Source organism: Cebidichthys violaceus, unplaced genomic scaffold (genome assembly GCF_023349555.1).
Source record: "Cebidichthys violaceus isolate CVI_PGR_0920_01 unplaced genomic scaffold, fCebVio1.0.p SCAF_20, whole genome shotgun sequence".
NCBI classification, from domain to species: domain Eukaryota; kingdom Metazoa; phylum Chordata; class Actinopteri; order Perciformes; family Stichaeidae; genus Cebidichthys; species Cebidichthys violaceus.
Genome location: NW_027176373.1, coordinates 4,534,196 through 4,553,869, shown reverse-complemented (window position 1 = coordinate 4,553,869; position 19,674 = coordinate 4,534,196). Strand labels below are relative to the sequence as shown.

The 19,674-nt window shown below is 41.1% G+C and overlaps 2 protein-coding genes across 2 annotated transcripts; one reads left to right on the top strand and one right to left on the bottom strand.

Annotated features, from left to right (window-relative positions):
* Positions 1 to 7,342: 7,342 nt before the first annotated feature.
* LOC137876678 (LRRN4 C-terminal-like protein) lies at positions 7,343 to 10,736 on the bottom strand. Its single transcript, XM_068716456.1, has 2 exons — positions 10,674 to 10,736; positions 7,343 to 9,867 (listed from the first exon to the last, which is right to left on the bottom strand). The coding sequence occupies exon 2, from the start codon at positions 9,857 to 9,859 to the stop codon at positions 9,137 to 9,139; it is 723 nt and encodes a 240-aa protein (XP_068572557.1). The 5' UTR covers positions 9,860 to 9,867; positions 10,674 to 10,736; the 3' UTR covers positions 7,343 to 9,136.
* A 3,795-nt stretch (positions 10,737 to 14,531) lies between these two features.
* si:ch1073-224n8.1 (uncharacterized) lies at positions 14,532 to 18,909 on the top strand. Its single transcript, XM_068715743.1, has 2 exons — positions 14,532 to 15,701; positions 15,808 to 18,909. The coding sequence occupies exons 1-2, from the start codon at positions 14,984 to 14,986 to the stop codon at positions 16,749 to 16,751; spliced, it is 1,662 nt and encodes a 553-aa protein (XP_068571844.1). The 5' UTR covers positions 14,532 to 14,983; the 3' UTR covers positions 16,752 to 18,909.
* Positions 18,910 to 19,674: the final 765 nt, after the last annotated feature.

The window sequence follows — 19,674 nt, the reverse complement described above, 5'->3', positions numbered from 1 at the left end:
GAAGTATAGCCTCAAAGAGCCGCTAGCATTGCTGTAGACTGTTGTCTGTACGGTTCATCACATTGATATGATTTTTGTATTGGTGTGATTTCAGATTTGAATTCGGTATCTAAACTGACCTCCCTAAAATATGACTCATCATACATCAGTGTTGCAGTATGAAAATGCTTATACAGTGATGGAGGATTTTATCCATACTACTCGGTCCTCCTGCCTCAGCATGACCATTGTTCCAGCAATCAAACAAGATAGATTGCAGTCTTGAGTTTTACAATAGCACTCCGCTGTTCAGATGCATTTTAAAGCATTAATTGATTTTTAAATGGATTTGAGAGAAGATATCCAGTTAAGAGCACTGACACTTTAATTAATCTTTTTTTTTTTGGACTGTGCAGAGCACTGAGGACAAACAACAACAAAAATCCACCTCAGCATATCCACAATCTCTGTAGCGATGCAGCACACCATGTTCCAGATCCAGGGTGTAATTCCTGACACACGGTTGCATTGATTCCTGTTGTTGCAAGCCAATGTCAATGTTACATGACGCAGAGCTCTGTGTGTCCTGAAGACTGAAGGCTTGGATTTTTAATGAACAATGTGTCCTCGGTGCTAAAGCAAAGAGAACTGGAGCAAGAAATTACAAGCGTTCCCCACTCCTCCCCCCTCATCATCATCCTCCTCCCTCCCTCTGCTTCACTACCTGTGTTTCTCAGTGGATTTCACCGCCATGTTCACGTGATTCATGAAGCAGATAAAAGAGGTGCGTGTGGATTACGGCCCGACTCCTGACACATGAACACAGCACACATTTGCGACTCGGCGTGTCTCCAGACGGCTCCTCCTCTCATCTCATCCCAGCCAGAAAATGACCTAGATTCTGCAGACTGCTGGGTGTGTTTACATGCACAGCACACTGATGACATTGTCAGTCCGACAGCCTCGCTCTCAGCCGCGAGGAGAGGGGTGCTCTTACAGTAAAAAGAAAAAAAAAGCTCATGATAAAACACTCTGCAGAGCCACAGATCCCTGCTGTCCTCTGACTGCATGCATGATGGTGTTAATGGCTATTGATCCTTTTGGCTGGCCGACAGCCAAGATATCCTGACGTTGCTCCTGCTAGATATATTTATTTTTGCATTGAATCATGAGCTGCCTTGTTTTATTAGACTCCCCAAAGGTTTCGGGTCTCAGAAAAGGTTTCTCTCTCTCTCGCTCTCTCTTTCATCATGAATATTCAGAAAAGGTCGAGTCCTTGCTCTCCTCTTGAGCTCTCTATCCCCCTGTGACTGTGTCCTGAATAATCTGTCCCTGATTCATCTCTTGTTCCAGTGCTTGTTCCTGCCCCAGCTGCAGTGTGTTTTTTTATGTTATGAAACAAATGGGAGGAGTAATTGGGATTGGTTTTGTTCAGCATCTGGCCATGTATCAGTCCTAGATTCTAGTTTATGCCTCGGTTATTTCTCTAAAGGTCTGTGTGCACGTATCCTCATACAGATTGGACATTTTTTCACCTAGTTTAATCTGTTTGTCCTGCACCTGGCCTGCAGGACAGGATGTGCAAAACTACCTCTTCTAGCATCTTGTATATAAAAATTCCTTATTCACAGCTGTCATGTTGTTGCATCGATTCCGATGAAGAAGGTGCTCAGTCTTTGGACTTTATTGTCTTTACTGTATTGAACTGTATTTCTGTTTCCACGTTCCACTGTTTCATGCAAGTTTCCTCCCGTAGTTCAAAGTGATTTGGAGACTCTGTGATTGACTGGCAGCCTGTCCAAAGTGTCTCGTTACCTCCATCCCAATGCATGCTGGGATATGCTTCAGTGCCTCCTTGACAAGAAAAAGGAAAAAGCAGGTAAAGAATATAAATGGATGGCGAGGTACAGACAGTGCGATGCAGTTCACACACTGAGAGCTTTTTAACTGTGAGATTGTCCTTTGAGGCAACAAAGAACATGTTGTTTTATAATGTGCATGAAGAGCCGCTTAGGACCAGCTAAATAAAAGTGGGGAGCTAGAACAGAACAGTGTAGTGCAGCCTCTCTGGGAAAACTACTTAACCTCACTGGGTTAAATACAGCTCTGGCTACATGTCCCTCAAGGTTTCCTACGCTCTTTTAAAGATTCAGCTGAAGGCACCTGAGCAGGAACTAAAGCCTTTTATAAACATAATAATACATATAATGCACACATGCCGATTCTAAAAAGGTATTCATATTTTTTCTTTCCTAAGCAGAAAGCTAGTTCATCGAGATAATATGATACAAGAAAATAAGCCTAAAGAAGTGGGAAATAGTTTTTTTGTCTGTATGTATTGTATGTCTAGTGTCATAATGTCCCACCTTTTGTGACCTGATTACAGTGGTGGTTTCTTTGTAGGTTCTTGGTTTGTAGTGATAAGTGTCATGCCCCTCTTCGAAAATGAAATAAAATGATTTCTGCAACTATATGTTCTATTTGAATACTCTTGGTAATAATAAAAGTATCACTTGTGAGATTTCTGCAGTGTAAGCATCAGTATAAATGTTAATTGGTGTCTGTAAATGAAGAAGAAACGCAATAAATGAGAGATTACATTTCCGCCTAACCAAACTGCGCTTTTATAGTGACTATCCCTTTGCAATGATGCGGTTGCAGCACAAACGCCCTTGCAAACCATATCGCAACATCTGAACATTCACTTTGCACAGACTGATGCTAAAGTGAGACAAAAATGTTGCCATTCAAAGAACCGTAACCCATTGCTCTCAATGCCTTTAGGATGAGTGCAGTACTACAATTCATCCACCAGATGGAGACATAGATTATCACATAATCTCTGAGGAGAGGCTTTAACAGCTGAACTGAAAAATATGATGATTATACTTTTGGGACAACCAAAATCTTTTAAACAGCTTTTAGGTACAAACATAGGGGAACAATTATATTTTTTGCGGCACATCCTATGACTGAAAAAAAAGGCAAAGAATGCAATTCTCGGAAAGGAACGGAGTCATAAGATCTGGCTCCCTTCAAAGAGCTGTAATTCCCATCACTAGCCAGCACCACTGTACGTGAATTCATTGCAAGTAGTTTTTACTGTGTGCTCATTTAGATGCTTTGTGTTGCAATTGTATGTCGTTCAGGTAAAAATTGTTATCATTAGCTATAAGCCGAGCTTCCTTTTTTGTGGGTATGCAGGATGGCAAACCTTCATTGTTTTACTAGTTCACTGTAAGCCTGTAAATCTCCACAGAGATCTATAATTTGTTCAACAAGTTTTCAATGATTGCACAATTAAAAAAACTGTTAATTGTCATATACATACAGGTACATACATGAAATTTGACCTCTGCATTTAACCCATCCTAAGCACTTCAGGAGCAGAGTGCTGCTGTAAAGCCCCCGGGGAGCAACTTGGGGTTGAGCATTGGGTTTGGATGGAACCGCCAAACTTGTGGCTAGTAAGGATCATATCTCCTTACCGCAAAACAAACTTAAACATGAAAATATCTTCTTTTTTTTTTTTAAAAGAGAAAAATCTGAGAAGTCATATTCCTCTATAATTTCAAGATTTTTCTTTTGCTGTTTGCTAAATTAACTAAATTAATTTAATTCTAGGATTGCAGTGGAGTTTTCTAGTTTGACTGATAAGATGATGAATAATATTCTGGTATACTGGCCTTGGCAAAAACCCTTTAACCCTTTAACATGAGCACGAGGGTTTTATGCACGCAGATCTGTCCTCTGGACGCTGCATGTGACGGTTGAATGAGCAGGTGTGCGTGCGTGCGTGTGTGTGTGTGTGTGCGTGTGCGTGCGTGCGTGCGTGTGTGTGTGTGTGTGTGCGTGCGTGCGTGCGTGTGTGTGTGTGTGTGTGCGTGTGCGCGCGTGCGTTAGATAGTGCTGATGCCAAAGTGATTGATAACTCTCCTCTGCAAGCCCGAGCTCAGTTTCAACCTCCTCAACTCTGTCCTGTATAATGCCAGGTTACCATGGTTACCCTTGCTCTTCATACAAGGAAATGGGGAGAAAAAAAGGGAAAGATATTCTCCTCCTCTTCTTTATGAAACGCTCTTACTGAGCCATCCTGGGGGGTTGAGAGGAGAGCGCTGACCTGCCTGTCTGTCGAGCAGTGGATGAAAAGAAACGGTGAAGGAAAGCAAACATTTAGCGGCTTCTTCAAACACACTCACTCTCCCCCTGCGATGTCGAAATGTGGCTGAGCTGATTACCGCTGCAAACTCATTTTCATCCTTATTAGAGCAACTAATTTCCATTTCCACTCCATAATCACTGAGTGCATGCCAGAGGTGGCTTTGAACAGTGCTCTCTGCGATAATGACCTCTAGTGGTTCCAGTGAAAACAAATAAAAGTAGCTCTGAGTCATACTGAACCTGTTTTTGAAAGATGTCTGGATGATGAAAGATGTCACACTAGTTGTTGTTTTTTCGACGGTGCCAAAAGTGATCAAACACACACCTTGTCTTAATTTACATAAACCCTGATCATCCCTCCAGTGACATCAGAGTGACTGTTTGAGACTGAAGTTAATCTTTTATTTACAGAGTCATGGTCTGAGCCAAGTCAGACAGACACAGTCCAAGACATAACGGGAGTAAACAGGATGCGACGCCTGCAGGGGGTTTGGTTTCTACAACTACCCACTTAGACCCAGAGCTTCATCCGATGAAGGCCACAGTATGGCTCAGAATCCCTAGCTTGTTTAGCATGGAGTTCTTTGATTGACACCCTTTCATTTTATTTTCTCTTTATTCATTACTGTCTGCAAAAAGCTTCGAAGACCAAAGAAGTGGAAACCTTTTCTGCATTTGAATAAAGCCAGTATGCATTCAGGACTATCTAGATCCAATAATGGGCACTGATGGATGCCTGACCCACTTTGAAGATATTATGCCCTGTAAAAGCTGACCCCAGTGTGCAGCGAAAGCAGCCATTAGTGCCCCTGCTGGTGGATTACTAATAACCAAAACTAACATTCATTTCCCCAGCAGTAAATGCAAATTCATTTTTTCACGATTAATTAGTTGCATGTAAATGAATGACTGTTCGGAACAGGTACCAGTATGATGTTATGAGATGAACATAATATTACAACCTACAATTACAGTCATTGCAGTAAAGCCTCTTAAAGCCTCAGCCACAAGCTGCTGCCGTGAAAACACACCCAGTGAGGGGTTTTATCAAAAGATGAAACAATCACTCCTTATTTAATTACATATACGACACAGGGGGTAGACAAAATAATGTAATCACTTCACAAAAAATAATGTAGTTCTGTAAAAGCTGCCACAGAAGAAGATCAAATCAGGTTACCAATCAACATATTTGTTCAATCCCTTTTATACTGTAAACAGTTTATCCATCATATTGCGGAAGGTTAGTATATTATCATTAATATGTTTTCACAGTGGTGGAAGATTAGCATTTATATTTCCATTCTACGCCACTTTGCACTTCTACTTCACTTCCATATTGTACTTCTTACAGGTATTAACAGATTCCGATTGTGAATACCAGATTTATTATTTAATTATCTTGTAGAATATGTCCCTTTGTTATAAACTACCTAAAAGATTTAAGATAGTTATGATACCTCCATGTTAATCAGCTTCAGTGTCAAAATGACATGTTAATGCTTCAATAACATAAAACAGACATGGGTCACTCTGCATACTGAGGGCTTTTTCTTAACTTTAAGTACATTTTGCTGATCCTATTTGTACCTTAAAAGAATACTTTACCCACAAAATGACCATTTGTATATCAGTTACTCTGATATAAAAATGGTCATTTTCTGGGTGAAGTATTCCTGTAACGTAAGTAACGTTTTAAAACCAAGTGTTTATTATACATTGCTAATATAAAAATACTCATTAAAGCAGTTTTAGCTTAAGGATCAAAACACTTCTCTTACCTCTAAATTTGCAGTGTTTGAGTGCAGGCCCCTTTTGAAGATCTGTTTGGTCTCATGTAGCACTGACTGCTCTCATTTCAGAGTGCTGTTAATAGACACTGGGGTTATTTGATCTAGCTTTATCATTGTGGTTATGTTGCGTTTGTATTAATGCCCTTTTCAGCCCTATAGTGCAGTCAGGGCTCTTCTGTCAGGATGGAATGTGACCAGCAGAGGGCAATAAGGTGACTGTCCCTCTCCAAGCCTGAGGGAAGGTAAAAGAGGCCTTTAAAAGGTACCTTTTTGTCTCTGTTGTGAAAATTGTCTTGGATGCTGTCCGACACTTATAAAAGTCCTTGATTACTCAATGACACTTAAAACTGTCTAGCCCGCTGCTTGGCTTACGTGACATTTTCATGTCTAGCAGAGCAAATTAGGTGAGTCATTTCTCAACTCTGGCTTCTGTAATCATCATTAGCCACATAACATAATGCAATACCTGCAGGGAGAATCCAAAACTTCATGAATCCACATAAGAACATGTCAAGCAGCAGTTCATAGACTACACAATTACTCATTCCTATAGAAACGAACTCCATCGTCACTGTTAATCACACAGTTACAGTAACAGAGGCGGGAGCAGGCCGACACAAAGTATTTTATTGTGAAATCCTACAGCCTGAATTTAGCTGATTCACTCTTTTATATGCAACCACTTCACAATAAAAGTAACATGAGTCAGCGGGTTTACTGAATGAGACAGCAGTGATTCAACATGACTCTGTCCTGGACACAGCACCTGTCCCTGCTGCTGACCTTGCTGCAAAATTCGCCTGCAGTTACAGAAAAAAAATAAAAAAAACAGCTTCTTCTCTGAGATTCATTATTATCTGTGAATGTATCTGCGTTGTTTTTCACTTAACATGTTGAAAATGCCAAAAAGTTCACAAGAGCAGAAACGTTACAGAGTAATTTCTCCTGAGCACTTTCTGCATCACATGTCCACTTTATTCCTAAAGCAGAGGCACCCTGACTGCCACAAATATAGCAGCAAAGAAAACACAGGGAATCATTCATTATAGGCAAAAATCAGCCTCAGCAATTGATTAGCAGATATAGGTATTAGTCTGTATCATCTGTGACATATATGTGTGTTAAATATTAGTTATTTTCTTCCCATCTGATTTATTTGTCTTTAGCTCACATTTTCTACTGGAAAAGATAAATAATAATTAAATCTAAATTTCCCAGAGTAAAAAACTCGTATTGAAGCAAAGCAAGGCTGAACACCTAATAGTGACACTACATCACTGCTGAACACTTAATGTAATTTATTATTTGTCACTCTGTGTAATAGGTGGCCTAGATTATGATTTCTTGAGGGTCATTCAAAAACATCAGAAGTTTCAAAAATAAAAAGTTTATTGAAAAAAAGGCAAACCACATTCATTTTGAAAAGTACATGTTGTGCTGTTCTGGTACCATCAGTAGAAATTCTCTGCTCTGCTTGTAGTTCTTGTCAAACCTATTTTGCAGGTTAAAGTATGCATTACAAAAAAAACATGATATTGTACGCCCATGTTTTTGCATTTCTTCTCATACTGGCTCATTCGTGTCAAGATTTCACTCCCAGTTTGAGAGCGAGTCATAAATAGTGTCATAAAAGCAACATCTTGAGGCCATTTCAGTCACTGAAATGAACAATCTGTTGTGTCTCCAAATTACAGATGTTAAATGACTTCCATGCAGCTCTTTGCGATGTAAGTTATGCAGTGCAATTGGAATAAGAAAGACGCCAAGAGCAGTGGAACATCTCCGTGGCAGCAGCCAGAGCAAGAAGGAATTATAACATGGCTGCGAGACATGCAGATGGAGGTTTGAACATGAGATAAACTGGGGGGGATTTAAATATTGGACTTTCTTCTCTTTTTCATCATGGTAAAAAAAAAAAGAAAAAAAAAAAAAAAAGCCTGAAGCTTCTCACCAGCTCAGTGCTGGATGACTGGAAGTCTCAGCTGTAATGAGACAAGCCTCACAAAATCCATATCCGGTGAAAAGGCTATTGTATGACAGCTGGAAAAAACACAGCACTGAACACTTATGCTCGTCCAGTACGCTGACACAACTTCTGACAAAGATGGAAAAAACACACCCATCCAAAAGATGTTAAATAACCTTTAACATCATTTTCATAATCAATACTTTCAGTTTGAACAGTCAGTCTTGTTTTGTGTGCTATAGACTTCCGTTTGTTTCTTTAGTGTTTAAGGAATCTTGTCAAATCAAACTCTTAACATGTACAAGTTCTACGGCAACGTACCAAAAGATTTTCATAAATACAGAACATAATATCATTTCCTTTCAGTCCTTAAAACCATAATACATCATTTCACTCTGTAACTAAATACATAGGACTCTCATAGAGAATGCTAGCTGACTGCTACCTAACCTCAATTACATTATTGTAACATGACCACAAATAATATAAAAATATTCAAAATCATTTGAACCTTTGTCGGCTATTGTCTCTGTATAAATTATTATTTTCATTGCATTCCAAACTATCAAGACGTCTTGTATTCATCATATAACCTACACTGTTAAAAAAAATAAAAGTAACTCCAAATTTGATTATTTTGATTATTTTTTAGATAAACTTAAGGAATCAGTGTTCCTTGCTGCTAAATACACAACATATACACTCATTGAATTACTAGAAAACAAGACCGTTTTCTTAGTCCATGAAAGCTGATGTTTTGGAGATACATGGTTTTCCCAGGACCACGGCTGCTAAACTAAAATTTAAAACAAAAATCTTAAATTCCCTGAAATCAAGGAATCAATAAATACTTAAATTACCGTACTGGTGGTTTTGCAGGTTTTATCCCATCAACTATAAACTACACTGAGCAGTTGCAAGCAAGGAATACATGCAGGGATGTACCTTGAAGTCATGAGAGCTTTTTTGAATGCAAAAAATGACCAAATTCACATTATCTATCTTGCAACAATCGTGTGATTATTTTTCTGCAGCTGTATTTCAAATCATGGATGTGTGGACTTTCTTTTACACTTAGAGATATATTCATGTGTGATGCCGAACGCTGCCTTCTGCATTTTCAAGAAGTGTCTTTTTTGCATAAAACCTCAGACATTATAATGTAATCACATTATCTGCGATGCCGCTGAGGAGTCTCATTGGACAGAGTCTTATCTCACTGAGCGTCCATTCTTGTTCACTCTGTCTCAGCTGTGTCATGCATAGAGATGCTGGCCTCCTGTTTCTTTTGCTTCTTGTGCCTCCAGAGCAGGACAGCCAGCAAGAGGAGCAGCAGGAAGCCCAGAGCTCCCCCGATGAGTCCTGCTTTCAGAGGCAGACTGTTGTCCCTGTACATGAAACAGGACCTCTCACTGTCTCCAGCATCATTCACTGCAACAACACAAACCTCTGTGTTGTGGTCCATGTCTCCCAATCCGCCGCTCCTTTGGTCCTTCGTAAACCTCTGCCTCTCTTCCCCCGCTACTGTCACAACATAAGCTGTGACGTATGAAAGAGGTGCACACCACCGAGCAACAACCTCTGAGCCGTTCCAGGACACTGATTTCAGTTTGGGAGCCTCTGGAACCTCATTATGTAAAGAGAACCCTGGACACAAGCATCCGGTTGAGGTTGATAGAACAGGACAGGGGATCTGACTCTCGAGACAGAGGTTGTAGTCACATCGCTTAGGGGTCTCCACTGCATTCCATGTAATAGGAGGTGTAACTGTGTTTTCTTCAAGTAGAGAGTAATCCTCTGTGGGAAACTCAAAGTTCTCAGTCGCAATCCCACGTGGTGTCAGAGGTCTCATGGGATTCGTCTCTGCAAGTTGCGATGTCGTAGGAAGGGGAGAGTAACCTCTGATGAGAACCAGGCAAACGATCACCAAGAGGAAAGCAAGGTCCCTGCTGGCTGCCATTGAGCTGTCTGGAGATCATAGAAAGTAAAATTCTATCAGTTAGTTGGAAAATCTATTTTTTATTTTTCATAGGAATGAAAAGTATCAGCCTCTTGGGTTTCCAACAAAATGTACATTCAGAGAGTCAGTTGCATTTTTTTCTTGCATGAAAGAGCCCGAATGAGGACACAGTTATTTCTCCGCTGATGCTGTGTCGTTTAGAGATTATATGACTGCAGGGAATAAAACAAATGTCTTAAATGTGAGCCTGAGCGTCTGCTGGAAAATAAAAAACCTAGCATTAACTGTTTTTCTCAAAACCAGAGCATACCGTTTTTACTCTTGAGTAAGCACATGACAAAACTGTTGACACTTAATTAGCTGAAATGTTTTTTTTTAATTTTGTGGCATGTTTGCCAATGATTTATGGTCTTGTATACATAGCTGCGAGGAATAATCCTCATTTGTTAAGAATTGGAGGTACTTCACTCTAATTCAGCATTCCAGGCGGTATTGCACAACAAGTCCACATGCCTACACACCCAAGATTCAACTCAGCCCTGTCAGCAGGATCCAGTTACAGAAAAGCTGCTTGAGCTATTTCCACAATAATACACACAAAGATACCTGAAATATGCTCTATGGTGGGCATGCATACAGAGATAACAATGAAGCACATTCAAAAATCTCCAAACATAACTTGATTGGAAACGGAGCGGGAGCCACCATTGAATACTAATTTACTCTGTGCTCTTTGCTGCTTTTGCCACAGCTAAGCTCTGTTCGATTGTGTTAAGAGTGAAAATATGTAAAATATGAAAAGATATGAACTTACCTCAAAAGTTTGTATAATCTCTATCAAAATGTGAAGAAGCTCCTTCCTCCTCGTCTTTTCTCCACTTGCTCCCTCTCTTGCTCTCTCCACCTTTATATGTTTCCCGTCTCCCCAACGATCACCTCCTTCTTTCTGCCCTCCCACTGTCCCCCCTTATTCCAGATCCTTCTGCTCCAGATGGTCTAGTACTGTGAGTGACTTAGTGTGTGTGCTGTTAGTGGTATTACTAGAGTCTGCTATTAGTTACATCACTGCTACCTCATTTTCTGGTGAAGTGAACCAAGTGGATTACATTCCTTTGTGGTGTACAGGTTTTTCAGAGCGTGTCTCGCTTGCTAATGAGCTCTTGATTTCCTTTTAAGGCTGATGGAAATTAAATAGGATTGTGAAACCTCTGTGTCAGGGCATTGATTCATTGGAATTTATCATCACCGACATATGCCAGTGGCTCCAGAAAGCACATCCCATTTAACCTCTCACCTAAATCATATGATATATATGACTAAACTCTAAACACTGCAGCAAAACTGAAAGAACTCAAACGGTTGTGCATCTGTTCGCCAAAAGGCCGGAAATTGACCAGACTAGACTTGTACCAGGAATGATTTGTAATGTGTGAAATTGCCATGCTGGTACTTTTCTTTTCAAAAAATTAAATGGGTTAAAAATAAGAGGTAAAATAACAAGTGGTGGCAACTAACTTGAGAGAACACCAACATCAGAACAACAAAACTCCACTCAGCGCTTCCAGGAAAGAGACGAACTGAACAAAATGTTTTGTTGATGTGACATGTGGCAACTTTATGTGACAGCTGTGGATATAAATCCTGCTACTCTCACATCGCCGCTCTGATTTTGAGCTCAGTCTGCAGAAAAAAGTGACCAAGATTAGCTTGCATTGTCCTGCAGCAGAAGAAATGAGTTCAGTCAGCTGCTGAGAAACAACACCTCAGTCAAAGTCTGCTTAACTGAGAATGTCAGTTCACATTTCACTGACTGTATGTGGGTGGGTGGGTGTGTAAGCGTGGAGGATATGCACATATTTGCACAGGGGGATGTGGGTTTACTGTGATACGGGTTGTGTTTATGTATTACATATGACTCCATTACTGAAAAGTTTGCCTTGCTTTATTTTATGATCATTCATATTTATGGTGAAGTGAGTCAGTTGTAGGTCTGTACAGTTCATCCACAACAAGCCCATGACAGAAACTGTGACACAAAACTTCTAATAAGGTCATAGGAACAAAGATGGTGTGACAGGCAATGTGAGTGAGCCGGAAACCGAGGTGAAGTCACTGAGTAAGAAATATTTCTGTTGTGACTCTGGAAGGCACACGAGTTCAAGCAGATGGTAACTGTTAGATGGTTTGTTACATAATCCCACAATGCACTGCTTCTCTTTGCCGTGGACCAGGTCACCTTTTCCCCAACCACTGTGTGGCTGAGAGGGGTCTGCTTTCCTCATCAGAAACGAATGCGTATGGATGAAATTATTCTTATATATGAAATGGAGGCAGCCAAAAATGAATACTACAAGGTTCTGTTTTAGTAAGATCTGCAGAACAAAGAGTGTTTTGATTTAAAGTGGCACCATAAGTAAGTTAGTAAGTAAGTAAGATTTATTTACAATGCTTTTCACAGACAGTCACAAAGTGCTTAACAGGAGTGGAATTACAAGCATAAATAACACAAAGTGACCATGTAAAGGCCAATAAATTACATTTAAGAAAGTACCCAGAAAAAACCCAGAAAACCCAGAAAGTACACAATTAAAACACGGCGTAAAAGCAGGCCTAGGACATGAGTTTTACACAAACGCCAGTTCAAACAGGTTTGTCAAACGTATCGGCTATTGGTCCGATAATGCACATTTCACAAATGAAAGGTCAAGTAAATCATTATTTTTCAACAGAATTGAGGGAAAAGAAACATAATTTGAGACGCCAAATGTGATCCATAAAACTAGAATCAACAAGATTCTTCTTTACTAGAAAATGTATTTCATCTCTAAAAGATCCAGCTGCTGATAAATAGATGCAGGAAGGAAGCCCTGCAGCAGACTTTTTCAATTTATTCTTCAGGAAGTATTCAGTGGACTGTATTGTCTCATGATTCACCTCATCTTTCTGATCAAATAACAGGTAAAAGCATGCACTTAAATTAAACTTGTTAATGTGCTCAGTATATTCGTGTAGGAGATAATTAATCTCGGGCTTGAACTCAGTGTCAGTCATATTAAAACAGTGAGTCTATAGTGCCTCCTAGAGCCCAAAAATAATAAAAAGCAGGCGAGGTCTGTTTCTTTTCAGTTACACAACTGGGTGTGGGTGACAGTAATTACTTTTCATAATAAATTGCAATGTGACAATGAGCGTTCATCTGCGAAGCATCAGCGAATTCATGATACATTTGGCCAGTTTCACAGCATCCTTTGTTCACAGGACTGTGGGATAAACTGTAATCTTGTCCGGCATTTTCCGAGTATGCATAAGAGGTCGATGACCTGCGGGTGCTTTTAGTTTTGAACCCAAGAGTTATAATTTTAGATAGAAAAGAGCAAAACTTCCGCTTTTCTCCGCAAAAGGCTGCTGCACTGTCATGAAGTTTGGATCACTTTTCACCCTGAATTTAATCTTACAGGCTGACAAACCGGATGCACATTACACTTGCACATGGATTCAACTGAGAAAAAAGAATAGACAAATACATTTGTCAGACATGGAGTCAGGTTTGAATAAAAGATTCAAGTGACCCAAATCGTCACATACAGGTCACTAAGACATATGCTAATTAGCTTTTTTTTTTTATTCGGGCAATATAAAGCCATGCAATTGTTTTCCATTAGACTTGCAGCAAAAGCCAATATGCTGCAAAATAGAAAAAAAAGATGAATAATCATATAAATTACAGGCTACAAGACGGGACTTGCCTATGGAGAACTACAGTGTAAATTATTTTATTGATCTGTTTTAACCTATTTAATTGAAATAGCCATTATCAAAATACTTAGTAATTTTGTCTGTTTGTTTTTGGATTATATAATTTGGAAAATATTTAATCAATTTCTGTTTCTATTGTTCAATTAGATATCAACTTCCTAAACACTAGGCCTCTAGCTCAGGGCCCCTGTACAAAAAAGTCATGCTCAAGATGTGAGTGAGTGTCTGCGCCTACAAGGTTTCTTTGAATAAATGATCCAGAGACACTGGAGTAGAAGCAGCATGTATCCTCTTGAACACATTGATCACAAAACAGCAAAGATAAGACATCATTTATGGTTACGGCTGTACGAAGTTAGTAAAATAGTTATCATGAGATTTTAGCGAGGCTTCTACACGTTATGTGGGTATGCAAGATGATATGTTGCTACATGTGGTCCATTGTGTATCATCAGTAGATTTATTTTTGTATCTTTCCCACCTCCATGGTCAACTGAGGAAAACTTACCAAAAGAAAAATAAAATTAATGAAGATTATTGTGCTGAAGACTAAAATATTATGCACACAAAAAAGATGAGACTGAGGTACGTCTACAGTTGAAGATCAGACTTGGTCATTTAAAAAGTGTGAATGTGGGGTTTACAAAGCATATCTTATTATTTATATGACATCTTCTATGCAAAGAAAACAAAAAAATGTAATATACAAGGGTTTATCGAAACAAAAACGGCTAGGTATACTACATTTCATTTAATAAAATGTACTTCCACTCTGACTCCTTTGTAATGCTCTGCTGAAGGGCTTAAAAAACCCTTCAAGTCAACACCCAGGGCACACAGAAGTTTAGATAGACCTCCTCTGTCGACGTCATTCGTGTGCGACAGGCCTTAGCGTACAGCGTTCTGCCGAGTTCTGGACAGAAGCTGGAAATGGGTGAGTCGCAGCTGAGGGCCATGGTATCAAAGTCTTTCAACAACTATTTGCGGACTTGAATATCATCGTTTGAAACCACCAGCGCGTTTCACCCGCAGACTTGCACTGTTTGCAAGAGTACCGTCTTTGACCGACTGTCGTTTGTTAGTTTTTTTAAGATAGCGGGCTAACATTAGCCAGCGGAGCCAGGCCCCGCAAAGAGTCGTATCTCACAGAGTTGATTGTGTTTTTCAGCGACGACAGTTAATCAGATAATGAGACGGATGTGACCGTTGCCACTCGACTCATTGCTCTAACCGATCCCAGCAGTATCATTTCGCATGATTCATCCGGTTTGTTAATATATTGGACAGATCTTAGTAGCACATTCAAACTTAGCATAGCCAGTAAACGTTAGCTAACTGAATTAAAGCTAGCTAACTACATTACAAATTATGACTTCCAGGAGGACAGGATATGCTGGTAGCATGGATTCCTCTGCTTCAAATAGTGGCAACAGCTCAGTCCACAGTGGGAATCGTAAACAAAGTATAATTAACGTCGCCGACAGGACCGGGGTAGAGTCTTGTTATGATCGGAAAGCCGATAAAGCTGGGTACGGAGCCTCGCAGGGCGGCGTGACCGTAACATCTCTGAAATCACGTCTCGCGCCGACCATTCAAACCGCTATGTCCGCTGCTGTGGATACTCTGCTGGGTGAAGTAGTGCTCGTGCTCAACGAGACTCAACAGGAGTTGCTACACAAGGAACAGGAGAACGAGAGACTCAAAGTGCGCCTGGAAGTGTCGGAGAGGGAGTTGAAGACTTTACAGGAGTGTCTTTGCAGTGCTCAGAAGCTCATAGACCAGCTTCAGATTTCATACACGGGCCCTCAGTCAATCAGTCAGTCCGTCTTCGCCCCATCACTGTCCTCCATGGCTTCCATGACTTCAGACCTGGACCGGGACCACCAGAACGGCCGAAATGTGAACGGAGCCGGTGTTGACTTGGGTCTCAGTGGCTCTGTGGATGATTCGCTTCATGGGTTTGAGCCCAGAGATGACTACAAAATGTGCCAGCTTTCGATCCAACCCGATGGCTCTGTGACTAACCACGCTCTGGACTCCTTTGCTTCCAACGCATCTCATATGTGCTCCGATTCCAGCAGACCAGGTAGATCTTCAATGTGTGTTGTACTTAATAATCTGGTCTCGAATTATGATATGATCTAGTAATGCTTCTACGTTAACCCTCTCTGCATCTTTCTATTTGTCTTAAGACGAGAGGCAGTCTCAGGGACCAGGTGGAGCATCCGGGTTTGAGATCAAACAGGAGCAGGGACCCTCTTCAGGCTCCGGTCAGCCCAGCAGGAAGGAGCCTGGGTTGCGTAATGACAACAGAGCCGACGGTGACCTTGGCTACGTTCAAGTTGGAGGGGAGGGAGGCTCCCAGCGGTCCTTTACTCACCCTCTTCGTCACCAAAGACCTGTGCGAGAATGCAGCAGTGCCTTGCAGCAGGGCGGACTCGATGGACAGAAACAATTGGCCAGGATTGCTGCAGCTGGGAGGGTAGACAGTGTTTCGCCAGGCAGAGCGGAGGACTCTGCGGGACCATCGGCCTCCGACACGACAGGGGAGCCCTCTGCAGATCGGCCTCACCACTGCTTAGAGTGTGGAAAGACCTTCCGTCTGATCTCCAGCTTGAAGAAGCACATCCGCATCCACACCGGAGAGAAGCCCTACCCGTGTGGAGTCTGCGGCCGTCGTTTCCGCGAGTCCGGGGCGCTTAAAACCCACCTGCGCATACACACGGGCGAGAAGCCGTACTCTTGCTCCGAGTGTGGAAACTGCTTCCGCCACTTGGACGGTTTGCGCAAACACAGGCGCACGCACACTGGAGAGAAACCCTACGTGTGCGCAATCTGCGGGAAGCGCCTGAGCCGCCTGCAGCATCTCAAACACCACCAGCTCATCCACACCGGAGAGAGGCCGTGCTGCTGCCCTTTCTGCAACCGCAGCTTCAAGGAGCCCGCGGCGCTGCGGAAGCACATCCGCACGCACCGGGAGGAAGGCGGTCACATGGGGATCGCTGCCAGCGATGACACGGACCCAGATGCCATGGACGACATTAACAACCTCCACCCGGCAGCTCCGTCCCCTCAGATGAGGTTTGGGGAGTGGGGACCCGAGGAGGACGACAGCTCGGTGGTGGACTGTGTGTAGGGCTTGATGAAGGAGAAACTGTTTGTTGGTGTTCTTACCATGAGACCTTCTCCGGATGAAAAACATGGAATAAGGCATTTGTAGTTTCTAGACACGATGGATGGATAAGGTCATCTCTGCTCCGTTCTGTTGAAGTGAATACTTAGGCTACATATAACCCTAGCCTTGGAGATTTGTTTTTATCTGTCATTTTTAATGCTTTACACTCTTAGATGACAAAAAAAAGATTGAAATATCCACTGCACATTCTTTAAAAGTGAGTCCTTTTTTTTCAGACATTCAAAAAGCAGCAGCAGGAGCAGACAGGTTGTTCTTGGCACAGGGAGTTGCTGGTTTGCTAACGTCCCGGCAATAATTTAGGAAATTGGTGGCAGAAGTGGACAAGAGCTGTTTCCTCACTTCACAAATATAAGTGCCTTGAACGCGCACTCAACCATCAACTGAGTCGCTGCTGCTGCTGCTGCTGCTGTTCAAGATAATTCCCACCTGGACATTACCACTCTGATCGTGTTTGATCCGTTTTTTTTTTTAATAGTTTCACACATTAGAGAGATTGGATTTGCTGTTGAATTGTCTTCAGTTTTTAATTAGGCATGCTTTTGCCAACACACTGAGCTGAGATGGATATAGGGCTGCTTTTTTATTGAAATTACAATATAGCCGTCTGCTATTTTCAAATAGCAGGAGGCGCACTTGTTAAATGCAAAATGTTTGCCAAAATACATTTTTTTTAATTTAGTATTGTCATGCTGCAGAGATGTCCCGGCCTTCACGTCTAGTTTTTGATCTTGATAAACCGATAATATTTGAGTTGGGGTATTTTTTTTACACTATTTATTAACTCAAATAAATGGTCAGTTAGTCAGGTTAGTGTGGAGGATGACCATGCACCATAGTATCAATATGTAACAAAATTACGGGGTTATACCAAAAATGTACACAATAAGATATTTGATAAATAATCATCAGTAGTGTAGATATCATTTCTAAGTGAGTTAAAGCAAATAATAGAACGTCTAGAACAATTAAACGGCTATGTTCAGAAAATGACATCACTTTACTGTAATGCAGCCTTTAAAAGCAGGAAAAGACGACACTTATTACGACATCCTGAAGCGAAGACGATATCTAGTCTCGTATTACTATATTGATTGCGCTACTCTGTCCTCAGACAAATTGACTGATGGTCTGTATCAAGAATATCTCATTTGGAAGGTATCTGTACATTCATTTATCTGTTAAGTCGTTATGAAGAGGGCACAGTCAGTTGGCATCGGCATGCAAACCGGATCAACAGCGTGAACACTTTACTGTTTCTCCAGTCTTGACTTTCATCTTTTTTACGGACCATATCTTAGCATTCCGCTTTTTTTTTCAAGCTGCTATACCGTTTGTCTGGAAGGCTTTCCCTTTTCTGGACCTGTATTAATGTAACCAGCCGGTCACTAGCAAGTCCTAGTGGACGGATGTTGGGTGCTCGCATGTGCATTTCTGTTCCTCCGCCGGCATCGATTGCCTCCCGGGGCGGTTTCTGTACATAAGAATGTAGCTTTAGCCATTTTATCTGGATTAATGAGGGTTTTAACATTTGTGGAAAAGTTAACGTGCAACAACGACTTAAAAGAAAAAGTAACGTGCTATGAAAACGTCAGTATGCTAACATGCAATGTAATTACATATACTCTTATTGAAATTCTTCCTGACGTTCTTCCTGATGCGACTCGACTGCTGCATCGTGGGTTAACAGCAGAGCATTAATCTTCTCAGCCGTTTGAGCTATACTGTAGGTCTCTGGTGTCGTTTACCGTGTATACTACTATAACGATCCCCGTGTAGCTACTCTGTGTACATTTACGAGTGTGAGTCATTTTAAACGGCACAAAAAATGTTAAGTATCTGTTTGTGTATACCCAGAATACGACTTGCCACGGTAGTCCTATATAATCATATTTATTGTTTTTTGTGTTGCATACAGAGGGAGCCTTTGCATGTAGGTTTAAACCGAAATGGCATTCTTCCTAAAAAAAAAAAGTGTTAAAATGTGAACTGAAAAACTTTTTTTTTTTATGCGTCTGTGTTCGACATATATTCCTCCACATCACATTCACTCTGTTACCTGCTGTAAATGTTACTCTATTAAAGGGCCTTGTTTCTACTATTTCTTTTTCTGTGGCTGTTTATTCCATAGATGAAATTAAAAAGAGGTTCTTTTTTAAAACTATAACTGCACTAAACTGACTAAATGGATCGGCAATGCGTCAATTTGTATACGTGCTAATTTGAGATGATCCCTGTCTGTTCATTCCAGCGTTGTTACTTCAGTTTCAGTCGGTTTGTTTCAGTGTATCTTGACAGGGAAACCACATAAACCCCGGAGGAGAGTTTACACAGCGACTGAAACGTTGCCAAACAGATAGTGTAGGTGTTGTTGACGCGCCCAAACACAGGTCTCAAATACCACTTTACTCCGCTCCCGATGCTGAGCAATGACTGCTGTGTTCACACACACAAACTGCTATTTGAAGTGGCCTTTGGTATGAAACTAAAGGAACTTTTTTCTAATGTTTTTGTTGATGTTTTTCGGTGGAGCAGGAATATCCAAAGCAGCTTAATTACAAGTTGATAATCTGATTGGAATAAATCTAACCAACGTTTGTTAAACTAACAGAACTCAGGGCCCAGTGGGTGTTAGGACCTACATTTGGTTGATCTAAAAAATAGGTCAAGCCCACGTATGGATTTGACTCCTTTCGCTGAAACCGATTGAAGTTGACCCGGAGAGTCACTTGGAAGGGTGAACATTTGTTCCAACAAATGACATCAAGTTGAAGCAAGCGCTACACAAAGACGATATTTTCCTGAAGTTCACAGAGCCGAACAAGTCACAACAGCTATTTTAATGACATCAGCTAAAGAGGGAAAC